A 22,266-nucleotide genomic window follows, 5' to 3' on the forward strand; every position below is an offset into this window, starting at 1 on the left:
TAATGTACTCATTGAATGCAAGGTTGAATGGATGTAAACTAGACTGTTCATAGTCATCATTTTACACACTGTTTTTATAATTAGAGTGTAAATTAAATTATAAGTGTAAAACTGATCTGCCTCTGCATGATTATGCACACCACACTGGAACTTTGAAAAATACAATTGTTTGCTTTCACTGGAAAAACTTGTTAAAAAATATTAATTCTCAATTGCAACTTAGTTTTCCATCTTATAAGTTATACAATCCTAAAATTCTAGGAAAACATGCACAGTGCTTCTGAAGCTGAATGGAAAGAACCCATTCCTTTTACCACAGTGTGCAGTTTATTTTTTTGAAAGGCTTCAGAGAAATACATTCTGTTTCAGAGGTGGCTTGCAATTACATCCATGTAGATGAACATCAAAAGAAGCCTTCTGGTTTTTGTCAAGTAACCTGACCTTTGCGCTGCCCTCTGCTCTAAACCTGTGTGTAAATGTACCCAGAAAAATAATAAAGCTGTCATATTTACATGATTTTCATGCGTAAAAAGGCCTCGTACCCACCTTATGTGGAGGCCTGACTACAACCTAACGATATACACTTCATACTATTACCAGCCACCATGTCTCTGCAGGTTGCAATGCAGTGATCAACCTATGCACAATCAGAGGGGGATGCAAAATGGACAGAGAATGATTGGAGAGACACAACTGGAGAGAGAGCCCTGATCTCTAAGATATTTAGGAACTACACATTAGTGACAAAATGGAGAGGCATCACCAAATGTTGCTCTCAAGTCCAATATAAAGTATGCCTGCCTCTAGGCAAACTGCCAGAGGAACAATGAGCAGCACAAAGTCAAATCACAGAACATTCATGTTATGGGATGATCATAAAACAATAGAACTCTGTTCACAATATTAGGCAGAGAATGTAGGAGCCATGTCACACTGTGCTGAAGTGAGATATAATGTATGAATCACTACCGCCAAGCCCATTTTCATTTTGTGGCCCCAGGGCCACTCTACAGTGTGGTTACCGGGCTTCAGGTGCAGATGCATGCTTAAATATGCATAGTGGCTTTGTTGATTCACTTTACAAAAGTGCGTCATGTAATGGACCCTCACCTACATACGCCTTCTGTCCTGGAAAGTGTGAGCAGTGCAGTCACTGCTGCTTTTGTGCTTACATATGTACTGTATTGGCACTGCTGTGTTCTGGATCATGTGGGAAGTACACGAGGCGTAGTGCACCATGGTACAAATGTCCTCTGCCATTTGTTCTTACCTTTTCACAGGTATTCACTGATATAGTACCAGTTGGATACGTCATGCCATCCACGTCAATACTACCATTGTGTACTCTGCAAAATAGTGTGTGCTGCCCTTCTATTTGATACTGGAGTTTCAGAGCACCCTCATATTGAGCACTAATGCAGCTTTTTGCATTTTTCAGATATGCACTTCCATTTTGCCTATGCTGCAGCATTATCTTGCCTGCTGATTGCGAGTAATGTTCGATGGTACTTATAGAACTCCTGAAGGTACACAGATTACTCGTGCTCACTTTGGACCTGCAAACACCCATCCACCCAAAAGATACACTAAGCAAAGCCCTTATTCTGTGACTGTGACCAGGCAGTTGTTACTCAATGCTCTAACAACGCGCCATGGATGAGCGCCTGTGAACCTTCTTTTGGCCCCAGAGATCAGCAAGCAATGTGGGGCAGAGCACCAAGTGGCTAAACAATGGACACCATCACACATGGCTCTATCGGCCATGTGTTGAAGATGTTTTTGTTTGTTGTTGAAACAGCTGTTTGAGGCAATAAAAAAAAGAATACATTTCTAAATACTGAATTATCAGGTTTGGCTTGAGAGAGCTTTAGCTCTCTGTGAACTCCTTTCATGGAAATATAGAGGAACCCCGGTGTCAATCAGCTGTGTAGTGCACAGAGACTGCATCATGGTGTAGCTCTGTTGTAGTGCCAAACTTTTTGCAGAAGATAGTGCAATCACACACATTGGAGAAAGAGTTATTGAATGCTGATTTCATAAACTTCTTTTGTTTTTATGCTGCTTGGCGCATGAATTTGCTTTCCACTTTGTGCAGCATTTCAATGTGGTAGATATGTCGATTGAACACCCAAAGCATTGCAATCAAATTTTCCTTGATGCAAGAGAATCTTGTATTGGGCCACTGCCTTTAAACGGAAGCATCATTACTAAAACTGTTACCCTTTCCCCTCTGTGTGTAAGGTCCATGATAATGTTGCAATTCAGTTTACATTTTTGTTTGTGTGACTGTTTTGAGCTGCAGCATATAATGTGATACAATATGAAGAGTTGCATAATATGTCAGGGAACATGTTAGCAGTGTGTGTTTATCCGGTGTGTTACAACTCTGAGCTGTAGCATGTAATCAGCGATCCCAGTTTTATTCTATTTATGTTCTTGGCATTTCTGTCTGTTTTGGTTTATATTGATTTTTGGTGATTTTCTCAGCATTTATTGACATGCATTTTTGTTCTTGTGACATGGCCAGTAAACTGGCCCTGTGAAAAAGGGGTAGGGACCCCTCTCAGCTGAGGGAATGGGGGGCGGTGAGCCTGTGGTAAATCAGTACTAACCCTACCACTAAGGTGGAAGGTGGCCACTAGGAGGAAATCAGTCTTTACCCCTTGCACATGTGCCTGTAGGACCGAAGGCAGAAGCTTCACTTGTCCCATGCCTCAATGTGCAAAGTTATGTTTGTCATTTCAGATCATGATATAAACATGCAACGCAAGCCTGTCCCTCACTCCCGGCAACACCGGGAACATTTGCTGCAGTGAATCACCGAAATGAAACTCCAATGCTGCCAAGAGCAGAATCAATCACCACTGGAGGGAAGAAGCAGCCGCACGATAAAACGGCACGTGGCAATGCCGCAAGACCGTGCAAAGCCCCAGGCAGGCAAGACCTGCCATGCCAGAGCAGTGAAGCTCATGGAAAAGACTTATCTACCCTATACCACGAGGAAGTGCCCCAAGTCCTCACATCAACACTACAAAATCATTTTCCCCAATGCCAAATACTTCAAGGGGCAAAGCCAGGCCAAAGAGGTGGGCGGTGCTAGGAGTAATAATTATAATTTGCATCACATACATACACGCCCTGGAAAGGAGACAGAAGCAGCTTGGTTTTGGAAAGGTGGACAATGGCAAACAGAGGGGAAGTATAAAGGGAGAGCCAGGAACAGGGAGGTGTGGGTTATCTGGGTGAGGTCAGCAGTGGAGGACGCAGACTAGAGACCAGCAGGAGGCAGAAGGAAGCAGCGGTTCCTGGAGGAGTTTCTTGCACATGCTGAGGTGTGGGTAATCTGGGTGAGGTCAGCAGTGGAGGACGCAGACTAGAGACCAGCAGGAGGCAGAAGGAAGCAGCGGTTCCTGGAGGAGTTTCTTGCACATGCTGAGGTGTGGGTTATCTGGGTGAGGTCAGCAGTGGAGGAGGCAGACTAGAGACCAGCAGGAGGCAGAAGGAAGCAGCGGTTCCTGGAGAAGTTTCTTGCACATGCTGAGGTGTGGGTTATCTGGGTGAGGCCAGCAGTGGAGGACGCAGACTAGAGACCAGCAGGAGGCAGAAGGAAGCAGCGGTTCCTGGAGGAGTTTCTTGCACATGCTGAGGTGTGGGTTATCTGGGTGAGGCCAGCAGTGGAGGAGGCAGACTAGAGACCAGCAGGAGGCAGAAGGAAGCAGCGGTTCCTGGAGGAGTTTCTTGCACATGCTGAGGTGTGGGTTATCCGGGTGAGGTCAGCAGTGGAGGAGGCAGACTAGAGACCAGAAGGAGGCAGAAGGAAGCAGCGGTTCCTGGAGAAGTTTCTTGCACATGCTGAGGTGTGGGTTATCCGGGTGAGGTCAGCAGTGGAGGACGCAGACTAGAGACCAGCAGGAGGCAGAAGGAAGCAGCGGTTCCTGGAGGAGTTTCTTGCACATGCTGAGGTGTGGGTTATCCGGGTGAGGCCTGCAGTGGAGGACGCAGACTAGAGTCCAGCAGGAGGCAGAAGGAAGCAGCGGTTCCTGGAGGAGTTTCTTGCACATGCTGAGGTGTGGGTTATCTGGGTGAGGTCAGCAGTGGAGGAGGCAGACTAGAGACCAGCAGGAGGCAGAAGGAAGCAGCGGTTCCTGGAGGAGTTTCTTGCACATGCTGAGGTGTGGGTTATCCGGGTGAGGTCAGCAGTGGAGGAGGCAGACTAGAGACCAGAAGGAGGCAGAAGGAAGCAGCGGTTCCTGGAGAAGTTTCTTGCACATGCTGAGGTGTGGGTTATCTGGGTGAGGCCAGCAGTGGAGGACGCAGACTAGAGACCAGCAGGAGGCAGAAGGAAGCAGCGGTTCCTGGAGGAGTTTCTTGCACATGCTGAGGTGTGGGTTATCTGGGTGAGGTCAGCAGTGGAGGAGGCAGACTAGAGACCAGCAGGAGGCAGAAGGAAGCAGCGGTTCCTGGAGGAGTTCCTTGCACATGCTGAGGTGTGGGTTATCTGGGTGAGGCCAGCAGTGGAGGACGCAGACTAGAGACCAGCAGGAGGCAGAAGGAAGCAGCGGTTCCTGGAGGAGTTTCTTGCACATGCTGAGGTGTGGGTTATCTGGGTGAGGTCAGCAGTGGAGGAGGCAGACTAGAGACCAGCAGGAGGCAGAAGGAAGCAGCGGTTCCTGGAGGAGTTTCTTGCACATGCTGAGGTGTGGGTTATCTGGGTGAGGTCAGCAGTGGAGGAGGCAGACTAGAGACCAGCAGGAGGCAGAAGGAAGCAGCGGTTCCTGGAGAAGTTTCTTGCACATGCTGAGGTGTGGGTTATCTGGGTGAGGCCAGCAGTGGAGGACGCAGACTAGAGACCAGCAGGAGGCAGAAGGAAGCAGCGGTTCCTGGAGGAGTTTCTTGCACATGCTGAGGTGTGGGTTATCTGGGTGAGGTCAGCAGTGGAGGAGGCAGACTAGAGACCAGCAGGAGGCAGAAGGAAGCAGCGGTTCCAGGAGGAGTTTCTTGCACATGCTGAGGTGTGGGTTATCCGGGTGAGGTCAGCAGTGGAGGAGGCAGACTAGAGACCAGCAGGAGGCAGAAGGAAGCAGCGGTTCCTGGAGAAGTTTCTTGCACATGCTGAGGTGTGGGTTATCCGGGTGAGGTCAGCAGTGGAGGAGGCAGACTAGAGACCAGCAGGAGGCAGAAGGAAGCAGTGGTTCCTGGAGGAGTTTCTTGCACATGCTGAGGTGTGGGTTATCCGGGTGAGGTCAGCAGTGGAGGAGGCAGACTCGAGACCAGCAGGAGGCAGAAGGAAGCAGCTGTTCCTGGAGAAGTTTCTTGCACATGCTGAGGTGTGGGTAATCTGGGTGAGGACAGAAGTGGAGGAGGCAGACTAGAGACCAGCAGGAAGCAGAAGGAAGCAGCGGTTCCTGGAGGAGTTTCTTAAACATGCTGAGGTGTGGGTTTTTTGGGTGAGGTCAGCAGTGGAGGAGGCAGACTAGAGACCCGCAGGAGGCAGAAGGAAGCAGCGGTTCCTGGAGGAGTTTCTTAAACATGCTGAGGTGTGGGTTATCTGGGTGAGGTCAGCAGTGGAGGAGGCGGACTAGAGACCCGCAGGAGGCAGAAGGAAGCAGCGGTTCCTGGAGGAGTTTCTTGAACATGCTGAGGTGTGGGTTATCTGGGTGAGGTCAGCAGTGGAGGAGGAGGACTAGAGACCCGCAGGAGGCAGAAGGAAGCAGCGGTTCCTGGAGGAGTTTCTTGCACATGCTGAGGTGTGGGTTATCTGGGTGAGGTCAGCAGTGGAGGAGGAAGACTAGAGACCCGCAGGAGGCAGAAGGAAGCAGCGGTTCCTGGAGGAGTTTCTTGCACATGCTGAGGTGTGGATTAAGAGTGAAGAGTGTTCGGCAGAGGGTGTCTGCTTGAGTGTGTGGTGGGTGCTGAAGAGAGCTCTATATATGTGTAGGGAGTGACTGTGAAGTGAATAGTACTGAGTGAAAGGAGAGTGGCTGTGTAGTATAGTGGTGGAGGAAGGATGCAGTAGTGAGAGGAGGGGTGTAGTAGTAGAAGTAGGGGTGTAGTAGTGTGAGAAGGAGTGTGTTGGTGGGAAGACAAGGAGAGGGAGGAGGAGTGAATTGTGATAAGATCAGAAAGGGCAAGATGCAAGTAGACAGTAAGAGGGAAAGGATGGCAAGTGATTTAGGTGAATCCAACAGAGCGATAGGAAAGGAACTTTTTCCCAAGCTTTAAAAATACGAACTTTCATTTGAGTAGGGACAGTTAGGAAGGTTCTGAGCAAGTTAGAAAGCCTAGAGATTAGGCAGAAGGGGTTACCGATCCGGGACCTCTGAACAGGTATTAAGGGCGCCTGGGCTAGGGAGGGAGGTGAGGTGAGGTGAGGGAGAGAGAGGGACGGCCCTAGGCCCTGCAAATAGTTCAATGGAGACCCTGCAACTGCCTCCAAGGTATAGCGTCATTTCTGACTACGGTGTCCTCTCCTGGGAAGTGGTTGGGCTGTCTGTGACACTCCGTAAATAAGTGAAATGCATCTAGTATTTTTCCACTTCCATTCCATGGAACAATGTGCACTAGCATTGGATACCTGTAATGTGGCTGAGTTCCTGCACATCAAGCCACACTTCTGTATTAACTTGAATAAAAATGGTTTACCATTTGCTTGAATAGCATATATGATGCACCTGGTGCCGGAGCCTGCAACTTAAGTCCAGATATAGTTACACATGTATAAGTGTATACTCTTCCTGCGCCACATCTTGTCCCTCGGCGCGCGCTGCTGTTCGCATCCTCCGCTGTATTGCCCGACGCTCTTCCATTACCCCTTCCCTTCACTCTCTTCCTTGGTTATCTTTTGAAGCTCATCCCCAGTTCCTCTTTCTTTGTATCATTTTTAAATGTGTCCATGGTGCTCCTGGGTACCTTTGCTCCTTGGTTTCTTTGCATACCTCCTCTCTTGCTCTGCAGTCCCAGTTCCTTCTATCTGTCCCCAGCCAACCTCTGCCCCCCCCCCCCGCCCAATCTCGTTTCCGTTCTTTCCGTATTCTTGGAATGTTCTACCACTTCATATCCGGTCTACTCCACCCTACTGTCTATTTTGCACAAAACTCAAAACCATCTCCTATCCACTATGTCCTAATTTTCCTTCTCTTGGTTGTGAACTATGATGCATTCAAACTGCTACTCCTGTGACTGGTGTTGACTTGAGCAAGATCAACAGAAACAATGGCAATCCCTTCCTTGACTAGGGCCTCATTACACGGAAGGCGGTGATCCAGGGTGCTATTAGCACCCTGGACCATGCCGGTAAATTACCGGCACCGCCTTGGCGGTAAGGGGATTTACCGCCCCATTCCAAGGTCGGTGGGGCGGTAAATCCCCCTTCCGCCATTGCCCTTCCCCATTCCCATTTCTGCCCCATAGGGCTCTATGGGAATGGGGAAGTCGCTAATTACGGCACCGCAATTTTGCGGTGCCGTAATTAGCTCCGAGGTCCCTTAGCGGGTTGGTTTTTAACGCCTGCAAAAAGCAGGCGTTAAAGCACCAACCCGCTAAGGGACCTCGTAGTATGGCGGTAAGGGTTAACGGTCACCATTGCCATTAACGGTGACCGTTAACCCTTACCGCCGTCCGTGTAATGAGGCCCTTAGACTTCCCTTGTGTCATTCTCCGCAGACATGTCTCTGCCAGGCATAAATCCCTGTGGCGGAACCAAGCAGCAGCGCTATTTACCTTTTTTCATTTTTTACAAACAAATACGGACAGGAAACAACTTGATTTCCATCTGTGTGTGTCTGTACAAATCAGTAGAAACATGAAACTGAGGTCCTTGCATGTAATATACAGAATTTTAGTTAAGTAACTATCAACAATATTCTATATTCCACCGAGGGATTTCAAGTGACATCTGATATTGCAGTATCTTACTGACAGTGTTAAAGCTGCAGACCAGCTCCAGCTCTGCTAATGAGGGCCACTCTAAGCAGCAAACCTCTGGTGCTAAGAGCAGTGGTGTAACACAAAAGGCGGGTGCGCCCTTGCAAGTCCCCATGCTGAGGGCCCCCAACCCGCCAAGCTCCTCAACAAAGCACGGGACCCGCCGCACTACGGGCCATCCTGGACCACCACGTGTGCGCAATGTCCATGAGGATCATGCCGCTGCAGAGCCACATGCACACTGCGCTGGGTGGAAGAAGGTTTTTTTTTTATTCAAAGCTTAAATCTTTCACCCAGCATCGAAACAAGGGGAGGGTGAATGTCCCCTGGTACCAAAATGTACCATCCACCAGTGTTGGCTGCTGAGTTCTTTTATTGGTGGGGTGTACATATTTGCCACAAGTGTACAAGAGAGACCGAGCGTAGAGAGGGAGCCCGAACCAACAAAAAGGAGTTTTTTTTTAAGGGGAGAACAAATGGCTCTCCATGAGAAAATGTTTTGAATAATTGGTTAAAATGGTGCATTACACAGCACACTTTCTAATTTAATTCATGCAGGTCACCAATGGTACACAGGAGCCTTTGCCAATGCATTTTCATACCTTTCCCCACAATATATACCAGTATAAAAAACAGTTTCATGTTGGCTTTGCCCATATACTTCCATTACGGTTGCATCAATGTATGCCAGTATTCCCATAAAAGAACATACTCATGTTAGCGCTGCACATAATAACAGCAATAATACTATAAGAAAACATCACCAAGCTGGCTCCCCCAATATATGCCAGTACACCCATGTAAGAACATACTCTGGTTGCCTTTGCCATCAAAAATGCCATGCCACAATAAAAAAAAACATGTCAAAACGGCCTCCAATGTAGGCCAGTCAAAACATGCAAGAACACTTATCACACTTGTTTTATAATAGATGCTCAGTAAAATATATCCTGCCACTGGAAGAAATAGCTAGGCTGTCTGCACCAAAATGCCACTCTAGCCATTTAATAACACTTATCATGCTTGCTTTATCATTGATACCCAGCTAAAAATGTCACGCCACAGTAGGAAATGGCTAGATTGGCTGCACCAAACTGTCAGTCTAGTCACGTAATAACACTTATAATGCTTTTATTGCTTTATTAGAAATATTCAGTTAAAAATGTTATGGCAGAGTAACAAATGGCTAAACTGGATGGACCCAAATGCCATTCTAGCTATGTAATGACGCGCATCAAGTTGGCTTTGCCCGTAAATGCTAGTAAAATGCCATGCCACTTACAGAAATGTCAACAATGCTCCACTGCTCTCCGGGTCCTCCAGCACCTCATGTGCACACATAATCACTTTTATACCCATTCACTCACCAACCACTCATGCATACACTCTCTCACATTCACTCACAGGCTCACCCAGAACATTCACACTACATTCTCCACACAGGGGCCCACCCAGAATTGTCACACACAATCACATTACTACCTATTCCACCAGTCACTCACCAATACACCTTCTCTGACATTCACTCACACTGTATTCTCCATGCCTTCACCCACCTACCTAGAACATTCACAGTCAGTCAGTCCCCTTCACCCACCTGTCGCTCACCCATATGCCTTCTCTCACATTCACTCACACTGCATTCTCAATGCAGGCACCCACCCGCCCAGAACATTCACAATCACATTCATACCCATTCACCCACCAGCCACCCACCCATACACCTTCTCTCACCTTCAGTCACACTGCATTCTCCACATGGGCCGTCACCCAGAACATTCACACAATCACATTCATTCCGATCAGCACCCTTTCACTGACCCATGTACCTTCTCTCACATTCACTGACAAGGAATTCTCCACACGAGCACCCCTAGAACATTCACACAATCACATTCATACCCATTCACCCATAAATACATCCAACACGCACCACACACACTCATAAGACACACATCATACATACAAAAATCAAAAAGGCTTTCTTACCTGTTTCCCGCTGCAGCTTTGGTTCACCGGTCCCCTGTATCACCCCAGGCCTCCCACAATGGACACGGAGAGGTGCTGTGAAGGCACAGGAAAACCAGCATGCATTTCCCACTGGAGTTCAGGATAGGAAAATGGCAAATTGAAACTTTAATTATTGCTCCTCATGCAATTAAAAGGAATGAATCCTTGCATTGTCTGAGGGGGCTGGGGCATGCATGGCCTTTGCGAAAGCACTTTGTAATTTGTCATGTGGGTGTATCGTGCTGAACAGGTTCTACCAAAGAAGAATAGGCTGCCCATGTTTGTTCTCACTCTACCATCAAAACACTCAGCTCTGCACTCAACCCTTTGTAAACATCTTCGGTGAAAATATGATAAGATTTACGGGAAGAAAGCAGTCGTCTCTAATCAAAACCGCACGGCTTCATGGGTATTCCAATGACACCATGCTAATTTCCAGAGCAAGCATGGTAGGTGCTGGCCAGAGAAATCCAAGGCAATAAAAGGCTGCAAAGCCAACAAGGAGCTTGGCGATCTGGCAGATATTTTTGGTTTAATAAATACAGAGTGTGACCAAAAGATAGCAACCTAGGCTTTTCACAGAGGTATACCTAATTAAATGATCTCTGTCATTTAAGGGGCGGATGCCAAATCCCGAAGGCCTCTTACCAATTGATTGAATAGTCAGGAGAACCAGGGCTCGTTGCACAATACTCTAGTGTAGTCTCTACTCTTAAGGTACCTTCAAAGGTGCTGAAAATATTTGGTTTTGAGTTTAAAGTGTATATTGCAATCGCAGTGCATCCCGTTACATATATTTCTGTGCTTATATTCTTATATTGAGCTTAAAAAGCATGGAGATACACAGTTGGTTTAATATCCGGTATTCCACCTTCTGCCACATGGAGAGTGTGTTGCGGAGTAGAGGTCAGCGTTGGACTGGCCTATGGGGAACTCTGGAGACGTCCTGATAGGCCGCTGCATCCTGGGACTCTTTTGCGTGGTATTTCCAAATGTTCCCATGGGAAAAGGGTTGGGCTTGCTGAACATGTGTAAGAACTTTGAGCATTATTTCCAGGGCCTCCTTTGTTTCCCCGTCCACCCCTGGTAACGATGGGAGTTAGTAGCAATGGTCTACTCGCAGGCACCGCGTCGCAGATCTCCAGCAATCACGCTGAGTAGACAGTTCTTTGGTGTAAAGACCTGCCTGGATTAAGTAAGCATCTCCTTTCTGGTGGATTTCCATTTAGTAGTGCAAAGCTCGCAGGTGATTGAGAATGGTAGGAGCTTTAGTGAATGCATTCTCCAACAAAGTTAGGCCTGCTGACCTTCCTTATTACCATAAAATGCTTTCAAACTACTACAGTGCTAATTCAGCACAGTACCAAAGCGCAGAAACATAACATATGATGGAAATAACTGGGAAAGCAGAAAACACGTTTGCAACACACAAGCCAAAGCTGTCAGATGTGCTGGTGCTTGTTTAGAACGTCGGCCAGTCTAATGATTAACAAACGAGATCATGAATCCTCAGACTTAACAATGTGTATGTCTAAGACCCGCTTTTTCTTTAGAATTGAAAACATGTCTCCGCCGATTGTATTGTAGAACGAGTTCATGAAGTTCTGGCTTATCTTAGTGATGCAGGCCTGCAGAATGCCTACAGTTCAATATGCCCATGTTTCACTGCTCAGGACAACACGGCTAGCCACATCTTCGTAGGCCCAAGGCCAAGAACCACCAGAGCAGCTGTACCACTCTCCTAAGCGGTCTCCCCCGATGCAGCACTCGGATTGACATTATTATTATGACAGCTCACTGCTCACTAAGTAAGAATCACCTGTCTCCCTGCCACACTAAAGTCACATATGAAGAGCAAAGTGTCTAAGATTATTATGGTCATTATTATTATTATGTGTATGTTACCGATCAATACATGGAATGTGCTGTGTTAGCTAGTGTGTGGGGAGAGCTTTAAACATCACCTAATTCTGAACTGTGTTTCTAACTAGTAGAATTGCTGACCTTATGGCTTGATGGCCACCGTCAGCATTGCGCTTGCCCAAGGACACCTTTATGTCATACGTCGTCTCATTTCGACATGGAAACATAGCAAGGTAGCGTTGGAGCTTTAAAGACAAATGGAGTTGCTCCTTTGGTGGTGTTGAACATCTTGTTGTATAGATCTCAGGTTTATCCAAACAGTTTCAGGTTGCCCGTGTGACCCAATTATTAGTTGTGACTGCTCACCCTCATGTTGCCAACTTCAACTTCAGAACTTCTGTTTCCTGTCATGAGAGGTCATTTTAGATGCCTTAAACACTTCTGAAAGTTTATTCATTGCGTTTTTGAAGGTGCTCATTGCATGACAATGATTTCAGAGCCTCGAGCAATGGCATTCCTGGCAATCTAAGGACATGAAGTCAGGTGCTTAGATAAACTGGACTAAGTTAAAATATCCAGCTTTTAGCCAGTGAACTCGACCTTACTTGGTATGGTTTAGCAAATTGAACAATGTTTCTTTTTAAGATTGGGGCATTTAGCTGTGAATTCTTACCCTCAGTGCTATTTTATCCTTGTTAGGTGCGCTAAAGACAGCCACAGACCTGTGGCAGCAGAATGCAGTGGTGGCCGGTGGCACTCAGCCTCTCGTGATGCAGGAAGCGTGCATCCTGGAGATATGATATGATATGGCATTTATAACGTACCTATACACAAGTTTTTCAAGGCGTGACAACGCAAGGGGAGGAAGCAAAGGGGGGGCACAGACAACGGTCCTACTAGGCCAGGTGTCATTCAGATCGTGCATGTGCATGGGAAGGGGGAAACGAAAAGTGCGAGGGGGAAGGGAGAGGGAAAAGTGCAGTACATGGGAAAGTATGATAAATAAGATAAATAAACAGCCAGCTGGTGGCAAGTGCAAGGAAGTGCAGGCGTAAGTGCTGGTAGGGGGATTGAAGGGGTACAGAAAACAGTCCCCCGGTGCAGGGGTTGCCGGGGGGGCAGTGCAGGTGGGCAATTGACAGGGCATGGGCCAGAGATCAGAAAAGGTGGCCAGGTAAACCAGTTCAGTTTCAGTCAGGAGTTCAGCAGGGGAGAAGGGGAGAGAAAGCAGAAGCAAAGAGGAAGGTTTTGAGGTGCTTCCGGAACCTGAGATGGTTCTCCTTGGGTTTCAGGGAGGCAGGAAGGCTGTTCCAGAGAGAGGCCCCTGCCGAAGAGAGTGATCTGCCACCAACTCGTTGCTTGGAGAAGCGACTGACCCTGAGGGAGTTGGAGGCGGATGAGCGAAGAGCTCGAGAAGGAAGATATTTAGGAAGAGAGAGTTGAAGGTATTACAGCCCCAGATCACAGAAGGCCTTGTGTGCAATGCAGAGGGTTTTGAACTTAACCCTCGCAGCCACTGGCAGCCAGTGCAGAGATTTCAGTCCTGGAGAGATACGGTCCCTGGGCTTGAGGCCAAGGACAAGTCTCGCAGTCCTGTTCTGGATGAGTTGCAGAGGGCGGAGAGTGGAGGCAGGCAGATTAAGATAGAGGCTGTTACAGTAGTCCAGCCTATAGAGGACCAGAGCTTTGGAGACAGTGACCTTCTGGGGGAAGGAGAGGAAAGGAAGAATACCTCTGAGGAGGTGTAGCTGGTAGTGTGACTTCTTAGAGATGTCAGAGATGTGAGGGAAGGAGGAGAGTGCAGAGTCGAAGATGACCCGAGGTTTTTAGCCTTGCAGGTGGGAGTAGGAAGAGGGCCAAGAGAGGCCGGCCAGAGACCTGCAGGGAAGGAGGGAGTGGGTGTGCCGATGAGTAGAATCTCAGTCTTACCGGCATTAAGGCAGAGGACGTTGGCGGCACACCACTCCTGGATGGCAGACAGACAGTCAGAGACGAGGGAAGGAGAGGAGGAGGCCGAGGGTAGCTTGAAAATGAGCTGGGTGTCATCCGCATAGCACTGAAAATTGGGACAGAGAGCAGCGATACGGTGGGCAAGGAGAGCCAGGTATTGGTTGAACAGCCAGGGAGAGAGGTTAGATCCCTGGGGCACACCACAGGTAGACAAAAAGATGTCGGAGAGGAAGGACCCAAGTTGGTCCTGGGAGAAAGATATGTTCTAGTTTGAAGACGCTAGTGCAACTGTGTAAGCTAGAGAGACAGCATTTTATCCAGCCACTGTATCCCAACTAAATCAAGTGTTTTCATGGAAACCATCTTGGAATTTTAGGACAGACTTGACAATCTTTTCTACTTCTGTGGGCCGGCTCTTTGATAAAGCTTCTATCCAGGGCCGGACTGGGCCATAATATTCTCTTGGGGAGCAATGAAAAAGTGTCCCACAACTGCAAATGGCTATTCATTCCTTTTGTGACACTGTTTGAATAGTAACCAAGGGGAGTTGTTTGATTAAGTGTGATGCAAATTGTGCATTTTAAATAATATTTATTCAGCAACACTGGTCAAAACACTGGTCAAAGCCACAGAATGAATTAACTCATCAAACTGGCCCAAATTGGCCAAGGAAGTGGCCCACTTTGACCCAATAAACTGTCCTACACCAGCATTTTGTGTTTCTGGCTCGGCCATGGGCCTAATGCCCTGTGGGCCAGTCCAAGCCTGTTTCTATCAAATTAGAGTTTCCCTTGAATGTGATAATAATTTGCTCAAATGAGTATGGTCCTTGGGGGCAAATGATGATGATTTTATGATTTAAATATGTATGAATGTTTTGTTTTTGTTTCTTTCACTGCGAAATTGTTATGTGGAAAGTTTTGTAGCAAGTGTTGAAGGAATGTGTATAAAAGTTTAAATAAACTATCATGCACAAAAAAAGAACTTACATTGTGGTCATGCAACAATACATTTTATGGAACGGCTCGCTTGTCAGGATGTTTTCCACTGTGTGCCTTTTCCTTGTGTGTGGGAACTCTGAGCTGCAGCGTACGTGATGCACACATTGGCAAAGAACGTAGGTCTCAGTTTGCAAGTTTAGAAGATAGGCCTTTTTTGTTTGTCCTGTTGGCGAAAATGTTCCTTCTATATTTACGAAGCCAGACCTTTTCTAAATTCACAGTGAATATCTTGTAAACTTTTGGTTTCAGAGACTACCTTAAAGAGTTAAGAATGAAAGCCATGGGATATTTTAGAAAATCATTGTAATCTGTTTGCACCAAGTGATTATTCCTGCCTACTGCTTCACCACACCTCATCTTCTCCTCGACCTTCTGAAGTCTGTTTGCTCAACCCTCAGACGCTCACGCATACATTTTCTCAAAAGTTTGGAAGAAACCTCAAGATTATTCTTAGTTGTGGGTGCATAAATCCGGCTGATCCCTCGTCACCTACTGTTTTTCTGTGTTTGGTTATCAGCAAGGTATGCCAAATTATTAAAACATTCGGTAACACATTTTTGTTGAACTGAAGATAATTCCCTGCTGATGAAATGGTGCTGTAAACAGTGGGTTGAGGAGGAGAGGTCAAACCATATCCTGACAGCAAATGTTTCAAAGCAAATAAAATATAAACTTAATGGAAAAGGCTGAAACCTTTCCTGCCAGCGGTGCCCAAATAGGAAAATTTGTCTAATTGACTAATGTCTTTGCTTGCACCTTGCTCTGTCTTCTGCATAGAAACCAAAATCAACTCTTTGTTTTCTGCTGACAAACAAACATTTGAAAAAAAACTTGCTGTAGAAATGTGATATGTATTTTTATCCAGGAAAAGAGTAGATAACATTGCTACATTACCCAACTAAATGCCATGAATTTAAGCAACATCGATATTCGAGGGATGAAAGTCTGCATCGCGAATGCTTGACATGTGGCTGACTGCACCTCTGCCCTACTGCCCTTGCTTAGGCTATTGAGTTGAACCCATGGGCTCCCACTAGAATACACACATTAACTTCAGTGGTCCTTATAGAAGCAAACTCAGCAGAAGGAACCCTTATGGACATCTAAAGCACGAGACACTTTTCCCCAGCCCGTTAGAATTTCCAGATCCATTTCTGATACGAATGCCCTATAGAGTCATAATATAAACCTCGGGTGTACTCAGTGGATCAACTTCCAGGCGATGAAAAGCAGGTCAGGTATGCCTGACATGTGACTAAACCTGCTGGTCTGACATTAAATCTTACAATGGCCCGCTTCAACTTTAGTAATGTTATCAACTTCTGGAGGATGAAAGGCTGAGCTGTTCTTACCCAGATTCAAACCTGGGACATTCAGATAACGTATAGATCTCTGCAAAAGTTGCATTAACCTACTGCAATATCTTACTGTGCTGTCCTACCTGGATACATTTCACAGATGCCCATAACTCAATTTCCTCTTGCTAACTCTGCTACCCATTCCTCCTATCCATTTCTGCCTTCTTGCACCATTTGAAGTTAATGGGTGTATGCATTTTTTTACCAACAAGAACCTGCCCGAACTTTTGCTGAACTTCCCTAAAGATTTAGAACTCTTAAAAGAGGTTCGGGCAGATTCGGCCAGAAGAAAAAGCACCTGGAACATGAAGCTTGTGGAACACTTTTGAGAAAGTTATCCCAGTCCTGCTTACTTTGTTGGAGATATTTTATTTATATATTTAAAATGTATAAAGCGCTAGGGCCCAACAGGGCTTGTAGGCGCTAAAAACAGCCGAGGTGGTAAGCTCAAGTACTCAATCCAGTGTCTTAGCAAAATGGATCTTGTTGAGCTTGAAGGATCTCGTAAACCACTCAGACCTTTCCATATAGATATTCACCATTTTGCAAATAATGACATTAAATTTAACTTTCTATTTTCATTTTAGGTTATGAGAGATCAAGGCCCCTGGAAAATACCAACTTCAGAAGACGACATACTACTTGAAACATGGATGTTATTTTCAGGCAGAAAATTGAATGAATCTTTTCTCATATTGCAAACTATGCCGTCCTTGTTTAATTGCCACTACTGCACCAGATTTCTTCTCTTTATCTATGACAAATCTCATGAAGGCTGAAACCAAAGAAAAGAGTTGGGCCTACTGACCCAGTCCTGTGTCAAGCCCAGCAACTCCATAAAGACCAGGCTCCCTCTTCTGAAAACCGTTGAACCTGTATGTGCAGTCAATCCAATGAAAGTGTTTGTGAAAACATTCTTTCTCAGGTATCTCAGAGTACCCTCTCAGGAAAAAGCCTCATGAAATGTGCAGGGAAGGACGCCATGTTATATCGGCAAGATGGTTCCAGTGAAAGAAATTACACTTACCCCATAAAGGTGTTCCACTGAGTTCTGATCCTAACCAAAGTCACCGCCATCCAAAGAGTTCTTTTGACAGTATTATGGACAGCAATATTTCCAACATGCCCTGTGTGCCTGTCGGCACAGAATAGTTACTACCATAGTCATAATAGTGGATGTAAAAAGTATGACTTCTTTAAAAATGATTAATTATATTTTTCATTTCATATCTCTCTTTCTGCATTCAGCAATGGTTGGAGAAAATGCTACCAGTTTTAGTATGGCTTACCGTGTTTTTTATGTTATTATATTTGTGGTCAATAAATCTATAAGTAATTTATTTTTGTGTGACTTATTCCAAATTTTATAAGGTACACATTTTCTTTATTTCTTTGTCCTGTTTGCTGAATCCCGGAGAGAAGACAGCCAGTCTCAAACCTCAGTTCCTAAGTAAGAAGGATAACAGTCTGTGTCTTAGTCGGGGAACCTTGTAGCAAAACCGCAAATGAAGGTTTTCGAAGATACCTGGCCTTCAAAGGAATAGATCAGACGGCTCATCAGGCCTATTAAGAAGCTACTCCAAATTTAAAGTCGAATTTCAAAAGCTTGGTTTGTTTCTTCCTCCTAATTCTCTCCTTACCGAAGAAGCTGCATGTTGGTCTTCTAGACAAGAAGTTGATTAGGGTCCAACCCTTTGGAATAGCAGAAGAAGTAAATACCTTTTGCACAGTAGATAAAGGTCACAAGATGCAGAAGGCAGACTCTTAGATTCTTCAGAGACTACAGGACCTGAGTTGCTTCAGGGGTAGATGCACTCTGTAAACTTAAGAAACATCAAGGTATTTCCAAACTTCACTGATACTTGGTGGGGAGGGTAGCCTCAAGACCTCAGTGTAGCACACAAACTGGTGTCAGTGGTACCACGGTTGAACCTAGGAAAATAAGGTACCTGCCATTACTATTGCACCAATGTAGTAATATCCAAGATGAAACTACATTTCTAGACATCAGTAACTAAAGAGGCCAATATAGCATGACAATCAATAGCCTTACTGGCATTAAGGCAGAGGTCATTTGCGGCACACCATTCCTGGATAGCAGAAAGAGAGTCGGAGATGAGGGAAGGAGAAGAGGAGGCCGAGGGTAGCCGGAAAATGAGCTCGGTATCATCTGCATAGTACTGGAAGTTGGGGCAGAGAGCGGCAATGCGGTGGGCAAGAAGTGCCAGGTACTGGTTAAACAGCCAGGGAGAGAGGTTAGTTCCCTGGTGGACAACACAGGTAGTGAAAAAGATGTCAGAGAGGAAGGAACCCAGTTGGACCTGGGAGGGTCGATTGGAGAGGAAAGAGGTCAACCACACCAGAACCTGACCAGTGATCCCCAGATTATCACGGAGACGTTTGAGCAGGATGGTATGATTGACAGTATCGAAGGCAGAAGAGAGATCAAGCAGAATGAGAACACATGCAGTGTTAGAGTCAAGGTTCAAGAGCAGGTCCTCACGGATGTTCAGGAGAGCAGTTTCCGTGCTTCTGGTAGCTCTGAAGCCAGACTGATGGTCGTGGAGACTACCAACAGATTCAGTATGGGGATTAAGCTGGGAGATGGCCAGCTTCTCCAGGAGCTTTCCCAGGAAGGGAGTGATAGAGATTGGGTGATAGTTAGCCGGGCAGGAGGGGTCGGAAGAGGGTTTCTTAAGAAGGGGTGCACAAGGGAGTGCTAGGCTTTGTAGAGATTCAGAATGGGGGTGCCTTTAATTGTGATGGTCAGCATGTTCCAATGGAGTGGGGAAGTGGGAAGAAAGAGCTGAGGCAAAAAAGGGGAAAAGGGAGGCATGGAAGAGTGAGCTTGCCTGCAGCGGTGGATCCGAGGGAACAAGGTTGTGATTAGTGAGAGAATCAATGAGAGCGTTACTGAGTAGCAGGACCATTGATAATTTTGCAGACTAGACGAAGGAACTTGAAAAAGAGCAGTTGTTCATGGAGAGCCAACCACCATTGGTGTTGGTAGGTAGGAGTGGGGGAGCATCTGAGTAGGTTTTAAAGAGTGCAGACAGCATCATTGAGGGTGTTATCTGGAAGGTGAAAGGAGTAGAGAGGAAAGACAAGGAGTAACCTCAAGCAGTAGTTGAGTTTGCTGAGTTTGAGAATGGCGATTTGAGGTTTATTAGAGTGGTGAGAAAAATTGATGAATTTTCAGTTTGTTCAGAAGGGTAATGCGAGCAATAGAGGTAGTAATGAATTGTTGCAGTCGCAAGTAATCAAAAATGTTAGGTGGGAAGGAGACGGGAGAGGAGGAATGGCAATGGAAGCCGGGAGAAAGCTGACTTCTTTTTTTCAGTTAATTATGAGGCAACCAACAGCCATCCAGTAACAGATTATAGTGAGACAGTTGGTAATCCATTCCGAGATGGCTGAGATGAAGGAGGAAAATTAGAACAAGATTTGAGCGTTGTCATCAAAGAGGTGGTGTTGAAAGTCAAAGGATGAGGTAAGTCTTCCTAGGACATAGGTGTCAAAGTATGAAGAGAAGCTGTCCATAGACCGATCCATAGGGACGCCGACAGGGAAAGGGGCGAGATGAGAGATTTGCATGTCCCAGTAGATTGTAACTGCGCAAACGCCAAGGTAGGAAGCAATCCAGGCGTGAGCAGATTTGTGAAACCCAAGATCCTGGAGAGTGAGTAGAAGAGAGGAGTGGTCAACAGTGTTGAAAGTGCCAGAGAGGTACAAAAGGATGAATATACAAGAGAGTTTGGAGTGATGAGGATCAGAGGGAAAGTTGGAGACATGTATGATTGAAGTCTCTGTGAAGTGTTTACTAAGGAAGCCAGATAGAAGTGTAACTCAAAAACCAATACCCTGAAGGTACTAAGTGACATGAATGAAGACCCCCCCCCCCCCCCACTAATGTTCCTTTGAACAATGGGGAAGGAGGGAAAACTCAGCAATAGTTCATTAGGATATTTGGGTCAGCAGATTGTTTCTTTAAAAGGATAGGACAATTGAAGAACTGAAGACAGCTGGGAGAGGTTAAAGAGCTCCAATAGATATTGGCGGGTGATTGGGAATAAGTCTTTGACCCTTTGAATAGCAAACATGTTGACAGATGCGCAATATGGGCTGACTCTGCAAGAGATTGGAGGTGATTTGGTAGGAAAGGTAGTGGGGAAGGGGTCGAGAGTTGAAGGCATAAGGGGAAAGTTGATGGAGAGAAGGAGGATGGGGAGGGAGAAAGAGGAGGGCTGTGAGAATGTGACAAACGTCAAAGCTTTAAGAGGAAACGCAGTAAACTAAGTATTAGCAGCAATGGAGGACGCAATGGATATTGGCGTGGGAGATGTGAGCAAAGCTTGAAGGATGGATGAAAGTTAGCAGTCAGGGATAAGTTAACATATTTTAAAGAGGTCTTTCTTTGGCCAGCAAATGCACACTTAAAGTGATACAACCTTTGGTCTATGAAGACTGATTCAATGCTGTTTAAGACTGCTTTGCCACAAATAGTTATCTCTTAAGTTTTGACTTTCTTTTCTCTTTTACCATATGAGTTATTCTATGGTTCATGATACTGATATGTGTACGGCTTAAATACTTGTGCAGCCCTTTGTATAAAAGAGTTATATAAATACTGTTTAATAAATAAATGTTGCAAAACATACCTGTGCTAGATAAAGTCAATATAACTTGAAGGGAATTGCAAACCCTGTTAGGTAGTAAGGTCAACAAAAGAACCTATACAATTGGCGTCTCAGCGTGCAGTGTACAAAACAGCTAGTAAGTTATATGAATACATAAATCTAGTAACAAATCCACTCCGACATGATCCTAATATTCCTGCTAAGAACGCATGTCAGTGTTTTTTCGGAACATCGATGTGGGCTAGTGCTTCCTAAATACATAGGGCCTCATTACGACCCTGGTGGAAGACCATGGTGCTATTAGCATAGGCTTGGTCCATGCCGGTAAGTTACCGACTCCTCCATGGAGAAAGGGGGAATTACGACCCCATTACAAGGTTGGCGGGGCGATAATTCCCCCTTCCTCAATGGCCCTTCCCCATTCCCAATTTTGCCCCATAGGGCTCGATGGGAATGGGGAAGGCGCTAAGTACGGTACCGCAAATTGCGGCACCGTAATTAGCACCAACGTCCCTTAGCGGGTCCCTACTTTAACGGCTGGTATAGACCAGCCGTTAAGGTCGGTCCCGCAAAGGGACCTTGTAGTAAGGCGCTAAGTGTTTAACGGCGCCGCAGCCTTTTACGGCAGGGTCGTAATGAGGCCCATAGATTGATTGAAAGCGCATTTCTTCCCAAAATGGGCACCGTTGCTCACACAAAGAGATGCTGGTACACGTACCTTTTATTTAAAGGATATCAATTGTCCTTAATATGCCAGTCTGAAGTGATGGCATATTACTTTGACGTAGAATGTTTGTAAACACGAGTATCGAGGGAAGCTGAAACCAGATATGAAGTCATTGAGCAGGAATCTTTGGCACGTGTTTGGGCAATATCCAAATTCAAAGCTTATTTGACACTCGTTTCTAGTAAGACTGATCACAACCATTTGGTGGCAATAGTTAATAGCAAGGGTATGGATGGGGTGTCCAGGAGAATTGTCAAATGGGTTATGAGTTTACAAGGATTGTATTTTGAAGTTCAGCGTGTGGCTGGGAAGTGAAATGTGAATACAGATGGGCTGTCACTCAATCTGGTAAGGTATGAAGAAGGAGTGAAAAAGCTGGAGACGCGCGAGGGTGTCAAAGACATTTCGCTTGGTTGGAGGCATTATTAAGGAGAATAAGTGGAGTGAAGCGTGCCGAGAAGATGTGGTGTATCAAAAGGCGAAATAGCTGGCTGGTTCTGGCTGGAAGAAACCTGATGGCAGTGGTGATAAGAGGTCAGCAACAAACTCACGAGTTTGAAACGATTAAAGGATGAGTTGCCCATACACAGTGAATACCTCTATAGAGGCCAGAGGTAAGTAGCACCTGGTAGTATGAGAGAAGCAGAGTTAAAACCTGGACATGAAAGACACATGGGAATTTCTAAAACCAAAGCCATGGTACGTACAGACTTTTGGTGGCCAAACATGGATGAGTTAATTGAGTTAAGAGTGAAAGACTGTGAGGAGTGCAAAGATGGTGACAAGATTGTGCAAAT

The 22,266-nt window shown here is 45.9% G+C and overlaps 1 protein-coding gene across 1 annotated transcript in view; it reads left to right on the top strand.

Moving 5' to 3' along the window:
• Nucleotides 1-17,422, top strand: part of LOC138504803 (spexin prohormone 2-like) — a 157,318-nt gene extending 139,896 nt beyond the window's left edge. The window contains exon 5 of the mRNA XM_069625268.1: nucleotides 16,693-17,422. Coding sequence (XP_069481369.1) covers nucleotides 16,693-16,751 — 59 coding nt within the window. The 3' untranslated portion in view covers nucleotides 16,752-17,422. The remainder of the gene's footprint in view (nucleotides 1-16,692) is intronic.
• The last annotated feature ends 4,844 nt before the right edge of the window (nucleotides 17,423-22,266 follow it).

The sequence above is a fragment of the Ambystoma mexicanum genome, chromosome 11 (genome assembly GCF_040938575.1).
Source record: "Ambystoma mexicanum isolate Mex_15411 chromosome 11, UKY_AmexF1_1, whole genome shotgun sequence".
Lineage (NCBI taxonomy): Eukaryota > Metazoa > Chordata > Amphibia > Caudata > Ambystomatidae > Ambystoma > Ambystoma mexicanum.